The 16416-nt window shown below is 40.7% G+C and overlaps 1 protein-coding gene across 9 annotated transcripts in view; it reads left to right on the top strand.

Moving 5' to 3' along the window:
- The window catches only part of KMT2C (lysine methyltransferase 2C), a 218921-nt gene that overhangs the window by 86136 nt on the left and 116369 nt on the right, over window positions 1–16416 (top strand). For all 9 annotated transcript variants that reach the window (XM_069859268.1, XM_069859274.1, XM_069859276.1 and 6 more), the window contains 3 exons: window positions 1543–1749; window positions 5866–6005; window positions 7670–7779. In XM_069859268.1, the coding sequence (XP_069715369.1) occupies window positions 1543–1749; window positions 5866–6005; window positions 7670–7779 (457 nt within the window). The remainder of the gene's footprint in view (window positions 1–1542; window positions 1750–5865; window positions 6006–7669; window positions 7780–16416) is intronic.

Genomic DNA, 16416 nt, shown 5'->3' with positions numbered 1-16416 from the left:
GTGCTATAACATTAGAGCAGTTCAGAAGCATTTTATGTGGAATGATTAAGGTTGGCAAAGATCATCCAGTTCAACTGTCAGGCCAGCACCACTGTGCTTACTCATCCATGTCCTAAAGTGACATGTCTACATGTTTTTTGAGCACCTCCAAGGATGGAGATGCCACCACATCCCTGGGCAGCCTGGGGAACCCCCACTTGTATTTTCTTTCTTCCTTCCTTCCACCTTTCCCCCAGTGTTGCTCTGTGGTGAGGGCTGTCCCATACTATGTTAAACCAAATCTAAGAGGCTTTGCTGAGTTCTCAAAACCTTTTGGTGTGTTCCAATCTGGAAGTTTCCTTTTCTGTTTTAGCCTTTCTCTTTTGCTGCTCTTGCCTCACCTGGCTGAAAAGCACAGACACTCCCCCTACCCGCCCCGAGAATTTAATGAATATTACACAGGAGTTGAACTTCACTTTTTTCTTTTCATCCATCTACCTTACCACCCTCTACCCGCCCACCCAACTCAAAGTGCCCCAAACCCAAATGTGCTAACTTGCAGATGTACTGAAATCTATTTAAATGGGAACCAGGCTAAACCAAGCCTCTATCCAAGTGTCTGATTCCCTAAGGCATCTTTATGGGGTCTTAGGGGCATAAATACGAAGAAAACAGAATTGCTCATTTAAGCAGTAAAAAAATGTGTTAAATGGCCTTCCTTTAATGTGAACTGCATTAGTTGCAGAAGTTCACGTTTAAAGTTTGTGGATATGTTTATTATAGAAATATTTTTCAGTAGCTTCCATATGATGTGACACAAGGAGTGCTGTCAGAACTGTCATTTCAGTGCTGTTGCTATGTTATGCATGTTAAAACATAATTGCAAGTGATACAGGGATATTACAGCAGTCGCAGTTCTGTGAATGTAAATTTCCACTAATAAAACTTTTAAGTGTTGTTTTGTTAAAGTAAATGAAGATATTTGAATTTGTGTATGTTGTACGGTCTGGTATATGTGGCTGTAGCCCGTGTTGTGATTTTCTCATTATTCCAATTTTGCTCCTTTTGGTGTGTAGTGTTTGCACTTTGTGCTACACATAAGGTGTTCATGCTCACAGAATGGTGTAGGTGTAGTAATGAGCAGTGTCCAAAAAGGCAGAGCTTTGCCTTTTGTGCGATGGCAATGGGTGTGAGGTGTTAATGAAGCTCTTCCTCTGATTCTTTTCTTATTTTTGGTGCTGTTTTCCAACACCCTTTAGCAAGCATGTGTCTAAAGATACAGAGTTTTATACCAAAAAGGTTATATTAATAATTTGAATACTATATGTGAGTCTTTTTGTTTTGTCAATCATGCAATTTTGTGGTAAAAAGTGTTCTCTAAACCTAACTTTAAATTAGCTGTGTTAAGTGTTCTGGAATGCTGAATTTTGATACCTGAAAGCACTCGGGAGCTTTTGTTGATTTGTTATAAAGGGTTAAATTGACATGAAAGTTGCTCTTTAATGGTGTTTTTAATGCTATTCTGCTTCCTCAAAAAAGAAGTAATTATCTTTCCTTCCACAGCGAACAACTCTGCGCCTTTTGTTACTGTGGAGAACGGAGCTCATTAGGACAAGGAGACTTAAAACAATTCAGTCCAACTCCTGGATATGTTATCCCATGGAAAAAACAGCCTTTAAATAAGAGTGAAGCCAGCGACAGCACCGATGGAGGTTGTGAAAGGACTCCAAAGCAAAACTCAGTGCCGCGCAAACAGAGAGGACAAAAGAAGTAAGTCTGTTCTGAAGTAAATACCTGTTCTTCTTTTGCATGAAGTTCAGGAAGCATCTTTACAGATACTGTGGTGCAGTACACATGTAATGTGTATTTGTGAAAATGCGCTTCATTAATAATAGTCATTTGGTGGGGTTGGCAACCCAAGCACCAAACCTGCAAGCAGTATAGGAATAGCTGTGTCCCCTGCTTTTTAAAGATCAGTTGATTTCTTCCTTCCAGTGGGAATCTTGACTGTGAAAGAACACAGAAAAGAAACACAGTTATTGTAAAGCACAGATCTGCTAGTGAGGTTGGAGTGAAAGTAGGCACCAGAGCAGGAGATAATGGACTTCTGGTGCTTTGAGTGTTTTGTAGGCTAGAGCAACTGGAAGCCAGTCTTGTTGAAGCTTTTCTCCCCTCCCCTCCACAATTGTCTCTTGCAATGGTCACGGTGCTGTCACAGGCACATAGCACACATTTCCTGTCCTTTGGAAGTGAGGTTGGCTGGCAGGTTTCCCAACAGGGTGGGTTTGACTGTTGAAAGGGCAGCGTCCCAGGTCCTCTCAAGTTGCTTTTACCAGTCTGTAATTCTGGAAAAGGACTGGAACATACACAGCTTCACAGGGAAGTTTTAATACATGGTGCGTCTGGCAGCGGTGCACAATGGGACATGGTTTAGTAGGCAAGTTGGCATTGGGCTAATGGTTGGATTGGATGATCTTAAAGGTCTTTTCTAGCCTTTGTGATTCTATGTGACTGGTTGGAGAAGTGTGGCTTTAAATCAGAGACTTTAACATCAAGTCCAACCATTAACCTAGCCCTGCTGAGTCCACCACTAAACCAAAGTGCCAAATCTCCATGTCTTTTAAATAGATAGGGATAGAGTCTCCATCACTTCCCTGGGCAGCCTGTTCCAACACTTGACAGCCCTTCCACTGAAGTAATATTTCCTAATATCCAACCTAAACCTTCCCTGACACAGCTTGAGGGCATTCCTTTTCTCCTGTCCCTTGTTACTTGGGAGAAGAGACTTAACACTTGCCTCACTACAACCTCCTTTTGGGGAGCTGTAAAGAGCAATGAATTCTCCCCTCAGCCTCCTCTCCTCCAGACTCAACAACCCCAGTTCCCCAGTTCCCTCAGCTGCTCCCTATAACACTTTGCACCCAGAGTCTTGCTGCGGGTGCAGGGCTGCTGTCCCCGTGGCTGGGTGCGGTTTCCTTAGCAGCGGGGTGGTTTGAAGCCACAGGGGGAAGCTGGTGCCATGGGGGAGGTGAGGAGCCAGTGCTGTCAGGGGAAGCCAGCACGGGGGCAGCTGCTTATGCTGGTGTCCAGGGATTGGCTGTGGGGCCTGGCCAGGGCAGGGCACCTGGCTGCGCTGCTGTTCCCCAAATCTAGCCAGAATGCACTCAAAATCGTTTAACTGGAGATTAAATTGAAGTAGTCACTAAGTGGATCCATTTGATCCTGTGAGAAAGCTCTCCTGTTCATAGAAATGCCATGGCAATTGGGATTTTGTCTTCTCTTAACATTCACTTTAACTCCTGTGTTTTGAGGAGTGATTCAGTGTTATGGGGCTTGTCTGGATGCGGGCACCAAGCCAGAGTTAGCAGATTTGGGGTTTGATCTAATATTCAGCTTCTGTCATGATGTGGGTTATGAGGATGTCGTGAATAATTGAAAATTTTTAAGCTTTCATTGGTGGTACAAGAGGGATGGTACTCTCTTCCCCTTCCCTCCTCCCACCAGCTAAGTTTCAATCCCAAGCATAAATACAGTCTGGGTGGGGAATAGATTGAGAGCAGCTCTGAGGTGAAGGGCTTGAGGTTGCTGGTGGATGAGAAGCTCAGCATGAGCCAGCAATGTACACTTGCAGCCCAGAATGCCAGCCATATCCTGGGCTGTATCCAAACAAGCGTGACCAAGAGATTGAGGGAGGGGATTCTGCCCCTCTGCCTTACTCTTGTGAGACCTTACTTGGAGTCCGACATTCAGTTCCAGACTCCTCAGCACAGGAAGGAGTCAGATCTATTAGAACAAATCCAGAGGAGGCCACAAGGATGATCAGAGGGCTGGAGCACCTCCCATACAAGGAAAGGCTGAGAGAGTTGGGCATGTTCATCCTGAGGAAGAGAAGGCTCCAGGGGCACCTTAGAGCAGCCTTCAAGTACTGAAAAGGGGATGCAGGAAGGCTGGGCAGAGGCTCCTTATCAGGTAGCGTGGTGATAGGATGAGGGCTAATGGTTTTAAGATCAAAGAGGTGGGGTTAACATTAGATATTACAAAGTAATTTTTTACTGTCAGGGTGGTGAGGCACTGGCACAGGTTGCCCAGAGAAGTCATGGGTTACCCATCCCTGGAGCTTTCAGTGCTGTGTTGGCTGAGGCTTTGAGCAACCTGATCCAGTGGAAGGTGTCGCTGCCAAGGGGATTAGAACTGAATGATCTATATTGTCCTCTCTAACCCAGACAATTTTATGATATCATAGAATTATAGAATCACCAGGTTGGAAGAGACCCACCAGATCATCAAGTCCAACCATTCCCACCAATCTCTAAACCATGCCCCTCAGTACCTCATCCACGCGCACCTTAAACACCTCCAGGGAAGGCGAGTCAACCACCTCCCTGGGCAGACCGTTCCATTGCCTAATGACCCTTTCAGTGAAAATTTTTTTCCTTATGTCGAACCTGAACCTCCCCTGGCGGAGCTTGAGGCCACTCCCTCTTGTCCTGTCCCCTGTCACTTGGGAGAAGAGGCCAGCTCCCTCCTCTCCACAACCTCCCTTCAGGTAGTTGTAGAGAGCGATAAGGTCTCCCTTCATCCTCCTTTTCTCCAGGCTAAACAACCCCAGCTCTCTCAGCCACTCCTCGTAAGACTTGTTCTCCAGCCCCTTCACCAGCTTTGTTGCTCTTCTCTGAACACGCTCCAGAGCCTCAACATCCTTCTTGTAATTGCTGAAGTACCCGTGGTTTTCAGGAAGTCTGAGCTATTACAGGTTAAAATTCCAGTGCTTGCTGTATCTCCTGGCTTATTGGAGATAGGCTGTTTTTCAGCATCTCTTTAGGGGAAGAGATCTCTTTATGAGAAGGAGAGCAGTCGGGTGATTTTTGCGGGCTCATCTCCGGGAACTCAGAAGTGACAGCAAACACGTACATTTGAGTTATTAATCAGGGAGAATAATTTAAGTTCAAAGAGCCTCGATGGAAAACACAGTACAGCCTTTCCTACTGATCACCGAGGCATCAATCTCTTTTGTCAGGAAGCCGAATGCATATCCTGAGATGCCCAAGATAGGTTTTTGCCTGCAGGAAATAAAGAAGGAGGAATCATTACCTCTTTTTTTTTTAAACTTCTATTAATTGTTTTCTGTCGAGACTAGAATTTGCAGAAAAAACGAATAAACTTATAAACGAGATCCTCCTGTGTCACTGCAATATAGTTGTCTTTATATCACTGCATTTTTCAATTCCACACTTCTACCACTCTCCTCCCCTTTTTATGGCATTGCATAAAGATATTTATTTCCAAGCAGCTTTTTTACTCCTAATCTTTTTTCTACCTTCCCAGCGTAGTTGCTACATTTTATCTAGGCACCTTATCTCTGCCCGCAGCTGTCTCCTTTGAGGATACTGTCAGCGATGCAGCCTGGGCCAGCTGTTACAACTGCAGGGAGAGGGCTGTATGAAAGCTGCAGCTGGTGCTCACCACTTACACCACTCCCTTTTGTTCATTCAACATCTCTTCTTCCCTAGAGTAACACAGACTGCTGTTACTTTATTCTCCACTCCTAGGGTTGGGCAGATTTTAATATCCAGCAGAAATGGACTTTAAAAACAGAAGCAGATGTGTCCTGAAGAATTGGAAAAGAGCAGGCTGAGGACAGGGGCGTTTTACCAAGCAGGTTTAATTGTCTATTGAATAGCAGCTTTAACTGACAACTCTGTTATTAGGAAAATTGGTAGGATAAAGTATCAGAAAGAAAGACTTCTCTTCATGTTGATTTATATTTTATCATGTTTTAAGAGTTTATATTGTCTTGCCCTGAGTTTTGGACCATTTACAAGTATCTGGCTAATTGACTGAAGAATTTGGTCACTTCAGAGTTTGTTTTTCTGCTTCCTGATACAGATCTCGATCGAGTATAGCATCATGTACAAGTGTCGGCACCCAAACTGCTTCTGACGATCAGGTTGTCAAATTCTGGGATGAACTCAGTTCAGTTGGCTTACCAGATGACATTGATGTTCAAGCCTTATTTGAGCCAACAGGTAAGATATGTTGTTATACTTGTTTTTCCCCATTCAATAGTAGTACAGTAGCTACAATGACAATGAATTAAGCTTTTCAGCTGTTGTTTTTCTGTGCTCTGGTGTTTGTCAAGTGTGTGATGATGCTTTCATAGCTTTTGCCAATGTTAGGTGGTGTTTCTGTAGTCTTCTCTTTGAGTACCGGACAGAATTGTTGCCAGCCTTGTATGGGGAAGTATTTGTAACCTATTTCTGAAGTGGTGTTCAGGTGGTATTATCTTCAGTATCCTGTTTCAGAGAGAAAAGGAAAAAGAAATGATGCACAGCTTAATATAATTCTTGAAGTCCTAATCCTGCTGCTTTACCTAATCTGCTGCAAATGCAGGGTTATCAGAGATAATGGAAGGGAAGATTTCAAATAGAAGTATTGGTAGAACAATAGAGGCATCATACACTTGCATGTTTCCCATATCTGCAGGTTTTCTGTCAAAAAACTGTCTGGTTTGTCATCTGCTCTTTCATTTTAATAGAACTTTCTTTTTACTCGATTATGAATTACTTTTTCAGAAAGCATCTGTGTCCAAATGCTTTGATGCCCATTAGTCTACTCATGTATTTAGCCTCAAAAATGGAAATGTATTTGTACTGTAATAGAAATGTCATTCTTTCATAAGTGTGGAAACTCATTTCAGACTGAATTTAAAAACAAAAAATAAAATCGAATGGTTTGTTTTAAAAAATTTTTACTATAGTGTGTGTGGAAGGGGATGGAGAGGGTTATTAATCTAAATTTTTTTAGGTTGCTGTTTGTAGACAACTCTTCCCAAGCCCTTAAAGAGGTTTTTGGGGATCTTTTTTGGTCACTGAATGATTAAGTTGACCACGTACCTGGTTTCAACAGCTAATATAGAGCATCATTTCTAGTCTAGTATAAGGCTGTCACAGAATTCCTTCAGAAATGTACATAATTTACATTGGTTTCACAAGAATTGAATTAGAAAATTCATTTCAGAGATACCTTGTGAATTCTGCAAACTCTTGATTTGAATTTTTTTTTCATATGCGGGTAAACATTTCTCATTATATCTCTATAATGCATTTGTGGCAATGACACAGTTTTCGCAGATGTTTATGTGATGTGCCTGTTCATGCTGTGTTTTGAGCTTTGAAAAGTTTTGTATAAAAAGGGTTTTTTGTATGTAAGTTTTGTATAGACATCTAAAGTGTCATGTATGCATGTTCTGCATGAGCATACAGATCTGTATCCTATCCTTGGGAATCATATGTTAAGAGTACATACTTAGACAAGTGTTATGTATAGTGAAAGATACGATCAAATGTAACTCAGTGTGTGTGTCTCACAGACACTGCTCATAGAATCATGAAGTCATAGAATCGTACACACCTTGCTGTTACGATTACATGATCAGGCACGGGAAAATTAGAAACAGATATGCAGAAAATGTTGAGAGTAAGAGGAAGATGTGTTATGTCTAAAGGAGCATTTCAGTATATTTAGTGCAATAGATTCAGTGTATGATAATAAGGACATTAAATGTTGCATCAAGAAAATCAGGAGGAGGTGAGACTGTTCGTTTTAACTGGCAAGAACTAAGTTCCATACATGCAGGAAGCGCTTGGCAGAGTTGTACAACTCAGGCTCTTTTCCTTTCTTAATGTATTAGGTCATTGCTGGGCTCATCACCGCTGTGCGGAGTGGTCATTGGGAGTCTGCCAGACTGAAGAGCAGCTATCGGTGAACGTGGACAAAGCTGTTGTCTCAGGGAGCACAGAAGTGAGTAAAAAGGCTTGGATGCTCAATCCAGTAAGGAAAAACGGGCTGGGGATTGAAAAAAAAAGACAGTAGACTAATGCAGTATGAGGTATGACCAAAAGTATCTGCTTAAGGATCTCTGAGCTTGTATTTATGATAGGACTTCCTTGGACAGGTTTTCATAATAAAATCTCCCCTTGCAATTTATTGAAGACTTATGGAGTTGCATGGAATATATCATTAATTAGTTCTGAGGTAACTATAATGTGGGAAGTACCTGGCTGATGAAAATAAAACACAGGCAAAAAACAGTTGAGCTCAAATTAGCAAATGCCCTGCTGGGTAGAGTAGATACTTATTTTGCCAGCTTATATTCTGAAATTATGAGACTCAAATCTAATAAAAAAATTCTTAATTGCTTTCATGCCAGTTTCAATAAACAGATTGGTGCAGGAAAACCAGTTTTTACCACAAAGCCTATGTTGTTACTTTAAATAGTGACAAAAAGTCATTTAATCTTTTAATTTGAACTGGTAATGCATTTGGAAAAGTAGGTACTTTTCAAAAGCATGGGCTCCCAGTGTCATATTCTGATACCATTTTGAAATGAAGAGACCTATTTCATGTTGTTTTTACTGCGTGTAGCCCTATTGTTTTGTCATATTTAATCATGTCAGGTAGATTATTTTAATAATGTCATTTTTTTTTCTACATTAATTAGCCACACTATCAACAAATCTGTATAGCTGTTGCTGGTTTTCCCATGATCATGCTTAGGCTTATTTTTACTTGATTCTAGAAGTTTTTTATGCATTGTATTAGGATAAAAAATGGTCGGAAGATACTAGTAAATGCTCTCCATTGTGTGGACTAAAAAGCTACTTTAAATCAGTCTTTCAATACAAGCCATATAACAGAGCTTTCCTTGCACTTCTAGTTTTACATATATTCATGTTGAATAAATGCTTTGCTTTGAATAATTTAATTGATTTCTGTGTATGTGCTTTCAAAATAAAAGACTATTCAGAATGAATGAACTTCGCAGTATTAAGTTCTAAATGAGCTTGAAGATATTAAAGCATTTGTGTGTATGCATGTATAAAAAAATTATAAGTACTGAAAGATCATCCAAAATTGGTTACTCCAAAATCCCTGCTGAAAAGTTTGCATCTCCTTGTTTTTGGCTGATGATGGTGGCTTGTACTCGTTTTGTGATCAGCTCGTTCCCATCTGTAGTCATTTTCATTATGGTGTTTTGGTTTCTAACAGAAATCTTTGCTGCAGTGTTCAAGCTCGTATTTTGCTCTATTGAATTTCATCCTGTTTCCATTTTACCAGTTCTGTTTCTTTCGGTATGGTACCTTGCTGCTCCCTTGTGCCTCAGGCTGGTGATGCCTTACCTTCACCTCATTTGTACATTTAAAGTTTTGTATAGATGTTTATAATGCAAATATTTAAATAAGAATTCTTGAGGAATCCCACGTCTCTCTGGTGAGGTGGGTTCCATTTCAGCCCTGTCTTTTCACGTGCACTCTGTAGCTTTTGTACAAATCTTTTCAAATAATCTGCAGGTTCTCATGTGTCACACTCTTCAGTGCAATGCAGAGAGATGAGGGTAATTTTGAATCAAGTGCTGTCCTGCATATTTACTATTCAGTTGGTACTGAAACCATTGAGAAACTTTCTTTGCTGCAGTACAGCAATCAGCCAGCAAAGAATAATGTGTTGGTTATTATCTTTTATCCTTCTTATGACATCCTCAGGGAGAACACAACTTGATTGATTCCAGTGGAATAGCAAGTCAAAGTGGGACATCTTACCCCACCATCACACCAGGGAATTTTTTGCCTTTAAGGTTGTTTATTTTCAAGAAATATGGAGCAGACTCTTCTGGTGTTTCTGTTCCTGACCATGGAGCAGCATGGTGGGGGTTGCTCAGAGGGCTTGTGTGTAACTGGTTGGGAGCCTGAGTAAGCCTGTGTTTGCTTGAATCTAGGCTGTAGTGCTTGGTAATGATTTTTCTGCTGCTTTTTAGCTAGTCAATGAGCTAAAGAAGGCACAAAAAAGTATAAGGTGTGGTCATCTATGTGATAGTGGAAAAACTCAAAGAAGAAATTTTCTTTGTGTGAATTTTGAATGTAAGGTGTAGCAATTGATTTAATGTATGTTTTCATATTTACAGCTGCTTGTGCTTTGCTTTTGCTAAAATTTTGACTTCTTTCTAATGTGATGCTACTGCATTTTAAAAGTAAAGTTTCTGTTTGGATGTTCTGAATGCTGTCAGCAATGCAGATGCAAGTACATGCTCAGGGCTAACAGAAAAAGAGTTTAAATAAAAACAAGCTGTATGGTTTTTCCTCCTTTTGCCACCAAAATTTACTTTTAAGTTTTGTTATTGTTGCTTGCTTGCTTGTCATCTTGGAAGTTCCTCTGGCATGACTTGGGTTTATGATGTGGTCTGCAGTATTGACATCTTAGCTGGGAGAGTATTTTCTTTTCCTTATGTTCATGTAGAGGTTAATTTTTGACATGTAACAAATTTCTTGATAGTGCAATCCATTGGTTTAGGTCTTTTAATTTGTGGAGAGCGTTTTGGGGCTGGTTTTACCTTGAGGGGGTCTCTAATTTGTAAGTTACATTCATGTTTCTCATTAGTCAGGCTGTCTATTGTCTGTGAATCAGTTTTAACTGGATATGACAGTGTTTCTTATTACGCTGTTTACCAGTTGAGATGTCCGTTTGGCTTCACTGAACCCATGATTGCATTAATAAAGCTTGTGTGGACATATTTCATTGACCTATTCCAAAGTATGTATGTTAATTCATTTTGGTTTTCTTCTTGCCCTGTGTTTGCTGAAGGTTTGAAATACAATTTTGCAGAGATCTCGGTGTCTGTGCATGTTTCACAAAATACCCTGCTTAGCATGTCTGTCTTCTTCAGTTCTTCCTTTTGATTCACTCCTTTTGAAAGCCTGGCAAAGGCATCCGACCACTTTTTTTTATACGCATTTGTGTCTAGACATAGGTGGGTGCTTCAACTTTCATTCAAAGTCTTGGGTTTGCCTCTCTTTAATATGAATGAATGCACATACATCTGTCTGTATATGTGAGGTGTTTGAAATCTTGTGGATTGTGTTGTTTTATAACAACTGACAGATAAAAGCTGGAGTGTGCAGTCAAGTTTATGGTAGTAGATGTGCTCTAACCTTTACAGGTGGTATTGGTGACTCATTTCATCTTATTGACAGCCGACTGAACGTGAGCCAGCAGTGGCCCAGGTGGCCAAGAAGGCCAATGGTGTCTTGGCTTGTATCAGAAACGGCGTGACCAGCAGGTCCAGGGAGGTTATTCTCCCTCTGTATTTGGCACTGGTGAGACTGCTCCTGGAATCCTGTGTTCAGTTGTGGGCCCCTCGCCACAAGAAGGATGTTGAGGCTCTGGAGTGAGTCCAGAGAAGAGCAACAAAGCTGGTGAAGGGGCTGGAGAACAGGCCTTATGAGGAACGGCTGAGAGAGCTGGGGTTGTTTAGCCTGGAGAAGAGGAGGCTGAGGGGAGACCTCATTGCTCTCTACAACTACCTGAAAGGAGGTTGTAGAGAGGAGGGTGATGGCCTCTTCTCCCAAGTGACAGGGGACAGGACGAGAGGGAATGGCCTCAAGCTCCGCCAGGGGAGGTTTAGGCTGGACATTAGGAAAAAATTTTTCACGGAAAGGGTCATTGGGCACTGGAACAGGCTGCCCAGGGAGGTGGTTGAGTCACCTTCCCTGGAGGTGTTTAAGGCATGGGTAGGTTGAGGTGCTAAGGGGCATGGTTTAGTGTTTGATAGGAGTGGTTGGACTCGATGATCCGGTGGGTCTCTTCCAACCTGGTTATTCTATGATTCTGTGATTGCTTGTCTTGCTGGCCTCACTTACCTTTGCAAGTGAGTGTCATGGATTTTCTCAGAACCGCTTCCCAAGTTTCAGTAGTCATACAGAAGAACTGGTGACCCAGGTGACAAGGACAGTGTCAGAGAGTTTCTCAAGGTGACTCTTAAGAATTCACATCCTTCTCTGTGGAGCTTGTATGTAAGCTAAAGAGCCTGAACACCCAGAGATGGCAGTTCTCCCACCACTACTTTAATACGTTTTCATGGGTTCAAGAAGGATGAGAAACCTCTGGGAAAAGTCCAGGAGAGGGCCATGAAGAGGATTAGGGGACTAGAGCATCTCCCATATTTGAAAAGGCTGAGAATCCTGGGTCTGTTTAGCCTGGAGAATAGAAGACTAAGAAGGGGGTCTTATCAATGCTGATAAATATCTAAAGGGTGGGTGTCAAGATGATCTGGACCCAGACTCTTCACAACAGTGCCCAGTGACAGGACAAGGGACAACGAGCACAAACTGGAGCACTGCAAGTTTCACTTTAACATGAGGAAAAACTTCTTTACTGTGAGGGTGACGGAGCACTAGAACAGGCTGCCCAGGGAAGTTGTGGAGGCTCGTTCTCTGGAGATATTCAAACTCCCATGTGCGACCTGTGGTAGAGGAACCTGCTTTAGAAGAGGGTTTGGGCTGAGTTATCTCCAGAGGCCCCTTCCAAACCCCGACTGTTCTATGATTACGTGTCTGCATCTGGTTTTGTCTGTTTCTACAGATGTTTGTTATGAGATACAAAGACAGTAGGAAATGGAGACTTAGTAAGATAAACTAAGCAAAAGAAATTCAACAGAAATTAGAGTTTTTGCTGAATAAAATCATAGATTTGGACAAGCAGTTTTCTGCTTTTTCTTGTCTTCCTGACTTTAGCCTGAAGCTTTCTTTAACTGTGCTGCTTCGTGTTATTTGGAAGTGTGAACTTACTGGCATTGCTGTTTAAAAAGGGGGCCTTTCGGGTTTGCATCTGCTCAGCTTTTAACAAGAGTGGTTTCTGAAATGTACTCAGGTATTTTTAAGTACTGCTTTATAATTTCCGTGTTTATTTTACATGTGTTGAGTAGGTTTCTCACAGTCAGCTGAGGAAATAATAAAGTTTACTGCTTGTCTGCCTTAAATTGTCTAGCCATAGTTCTTCTGTATGCTGCAAAGTCCTGGATAAAGTGGGCTACTTTTTTCCCCCGGCATGTAAATACGTCAATTCAAGAAGTTAAAGTAAGGAAGACTGGGTAGATAATGTGTTTTAACCACTTCTCAACAAACCGTGCACAAGAAGAGAATACAGTGAACTTTCCCAGACAGCTTTCTCTTCTGATAAGATGTAGAAGGCAGTTTATGCATCTGGGAGATTTTGTCAAGGACACTAAACTAAGAGAAAACTGTGGGAATGGTGGAAACCAAGAAGGATGTTCCTATTTATTTGCAGACTAAATAGGAAAAACATGGTAGCAATTAAATGTCTAAAGCAGTCATTCCAAAATTACTGTTTCCGTTTTATAAAATGTGGATTTCTGTTTGCTTTGAAATTCCTCAGTTGCATTATTTATCTACTTCACGGCTTTCATTTTTCCAGTAAGAGTCAAGTGTTTCCTCAGGACCAAGACTCTTGCAGGCAAATAGCTGAAAAATAGCTGTTGTCTTCTTCCACCCATCCATTTTTATTTTTTTTTTTAGTAAATCAGGGCAGTATCTTCCATTTGTACAAGGCAGCTGTTTGCAGCTCTTGCTGAGTTTGTACAAGCTGTTTGGTGTGTTATCGTCGCTGAGAACTGGAGGAGTTGTTGCTTTGCACAGAGGCAAGCGGATCAATGATTTCCTGCCTTGTTCCAGACTCCAAACGATTTTCTGTTTTGACACTCCTCCCTCCTGTAAGCCCTTTTCACATGGTAACACAAACTTGAAAAGCTTTTTTAAGGCAGCTTCCCTTGAATTCTGTCACCAGAGGCAGGAGATTGCCTGTTTGTAGATGCTTCCAAGTTGGGGCAGTGCTACAAGGCTTGCATATTAATTATCCCACTCAAATTGTTTCTTAAAGCCCTTTCCCTCTACTGTTTTTAATCCTCTCCTCGAAACAGCATTAAGATGATGCTTACCAACCTAAATCATAAAGAAATAAATCCAGAGGAAATTTGGGAACTATTTAAAATGTTTATACCTTTTTTTTTAAAGTGTTTGTGTGTGTTTTGTATGTGTGAATACATTCACCCCTGAGCCTCAGAATGCTTCTCAGCTTGTCAAGACTTGTCCGTATTTTGGGTGGGGTGTTTGTGTGTTTACTTGTGCTGCTTTAAGCTGAAAACTCAATTTGGCTAAATTGATGCTTCTTGTTGTTCCCTGTATGTAAAGATAAGCATCAATATCTTTATATGCCATGAACTTCACACAGTGGGGAGGATTGTGCCCGTTTAGTCATGGTGATTTTTCAGCTGGTTTTACTTTTTGCCAACATAAAAGCTGTGTGTGAAAAGTGGTTTAGATGATGGAATCCTGAAGGTAGGGCTTCTTTTATGTCTTAACCTAGCTGAACAAAGCATATAGCCATGTCTCTTTAAGGTAGAGTGCAGGATTTGCAGTTTCTTGGTATTCTAAGAGAAAGACACCTTCTTCCTTTTTCAGTATCAAAAGAGTTAGTAATTCTTAAAGGCAGGGAATAATGCATAAAGAACGTAATCTGTTATAATTTATACCAGTTCTGGGTAGAGTCTTCTGTACTTGTCCATTTTAGAAGGAGAAACTTTGTAACATAATAGTAAATGAGCAGCTTTGGCTTTCAGAAGTTCCTCTCCCAGCTCTTGAATTTTTTTTATGGTACTTTGGCGTGTGCAAAGCACTTGGCCTCATCTCTGTCACTGTAGCTTGGGAGGGGCTACCTGGCTGCTCTGTTGGAGTTGCTTCTGATTTTATCTGACTGTGTTTGGATTTTTTTCCTGTAGTTGCTTTTGTTTTGCAAGTGAGGAAGAACTGCAGGAAATATTCTTCCAAAATAACATTTTACTTTTTTTTTTTTTTTATGGGTTACTGTGTCTCAGAGAACTCTAGCACAGAAATTTCTGGAGAAAGCCTGAGGGAATAGTGACATATGTCTCATCCAGAAGACACTTCCATGTGCTGAACTGTTAGAAGTTGTCTAAAACATGCTAGAAACAGAATGAAACTACTGAATTGACCACCAGCACATGGTGTTCCTAGCATGAGGTATTTCAGTTTTTAATTGAACTACCTTTTCGTTATATTGGAGAGATAAAATATATGTGTCTATATATTTGAGATTTGTAGCTGTTTCCCTGCACATGGTGATAAGTTGTACTTCAAGGAAAGACATAGTGACACCTCCAGGGATGGAGCATCCATGACTTCTCTGGGCAACCTGTGCCAGTGCCTTACCACCCTGCAGTTTGAGAACAGAAATTTGCTTGCTAATTAAGATATACAACTTCGTTCTTATTAATACTGTTGCATGAACAGTGATTAAAGTATTATTTCATTTGTACCAAAATAAGCTTTGCCATGACGTCCTGTTCATTTGAAGTCATTGTTCTGTAGCAGCTGCTTTGAAGACCAGATACCAAAATAGGGGAGCATAGGGAAGACTTAGGGAAGAAATGAGAATAAGCAGGTAGGAGGAAGGAAGAAGATTAACAATTGAAATTACTAGGACTATTGAAAAATTCACCCTTTCCTATAATCTCACCTATAAATTTAACATGCTTCATGCAAAAAATCAACAAACCCACCTAGCTTTTTGCCTACTAGCTGTTTTTAACCTTATACTTAGTTTTGCCAAACTTTTCTGCTTTTGTGTTTCAAATTATTTGGTTGGATTTTATGCATTCTATTCTTTCTCCTGCAGTGAAACACAGAACTGAAAAAAAAACGAATTATACTGCTAACAGCTAAAGAATTTTGTTCCCTATCAAAGCACACCACCTTTAAAATTACAGAGTTTTGGACTCAGTTTTCAGAAGAAAGATTTCAGTTTCCCCAGCGGTCTCACAGACCACATTTTCTAGAACAAAATGAAATACATTTTTCTATATCATGCTGTTATGTAACAAAATAAATAGTTGAAGCTGACTAAACGTGAATCAAGAACTTTACGCTTCTCTGCTTCTAGTCGGTATTTGTAATTGTTTTGGCATGTAAAGTATGGATGCCTTGGGATCTAATTAAACCCCATGTTTGGATGTGAATCTTCAGTGATGTATTTAGAAATTTGAAGGGATTGCTGTGAAATAGAGTGGCCTACTTGAATAGTGCTGTCGTGAAGGGAGTGATGTGGAAGAAATGTGGCTAATATAAAGTCCAAACACTTTTGATGAAAGAAGAGGTCTGAAATAGATGAATGAAAACTTTGTTTATTTTCCTAGTGTTTCTGATGTAATTGTTGCTTGTTCCTGAATACTTTGATGCTAGAGTAAGTCTGCATACGTTTCTGAAGGAGTGATAGTTCATGCGCATTGGTTGTGATAGACTAACTGAGGTTTGCTGAATGAACACCTGGTCTGTTTATCTTTCCTGACCAGCTGTTAGGTGGAGTAATATTCCAGATTTGTACCATCTGATGTGAGAGATGCTGTTACTGTTAAATAATTTTTCCAGTCAGCCAGCCAGTGACAGAAACAAGGAGAGAAAAAGATACAATGTTACACTGAAGCTATTTAGTTAAAGACTTGTAAATATCAAGCTAATTAATGATGTGCCTGTCCAAAACTTAACTTCAAAGAAATACAGGATTTTTTCACTT

The sequence above is a fragment of the Phaenicophaeus curvirostris genome, chromosome 6, assembly GCF_032191515.1.
Source record: "Phaenicophaeus curvirostris isolate KB17595 chromosome 6, BPBGC_Pcur_1.0, whole genome shotgun sequence".
Lineage (NCBI taxonomy): Eukaryota > Metazoa > Chordata > Aves > Cuculiformes > Cuculidae > Phaenicophaeus > Phaenicophaeus curvirostris.
The sequence above is the reverse complement of the archived record's forward strand: the minus strand, read 5'-3'. Positions and strand labels throughout refer to the sequence as shown.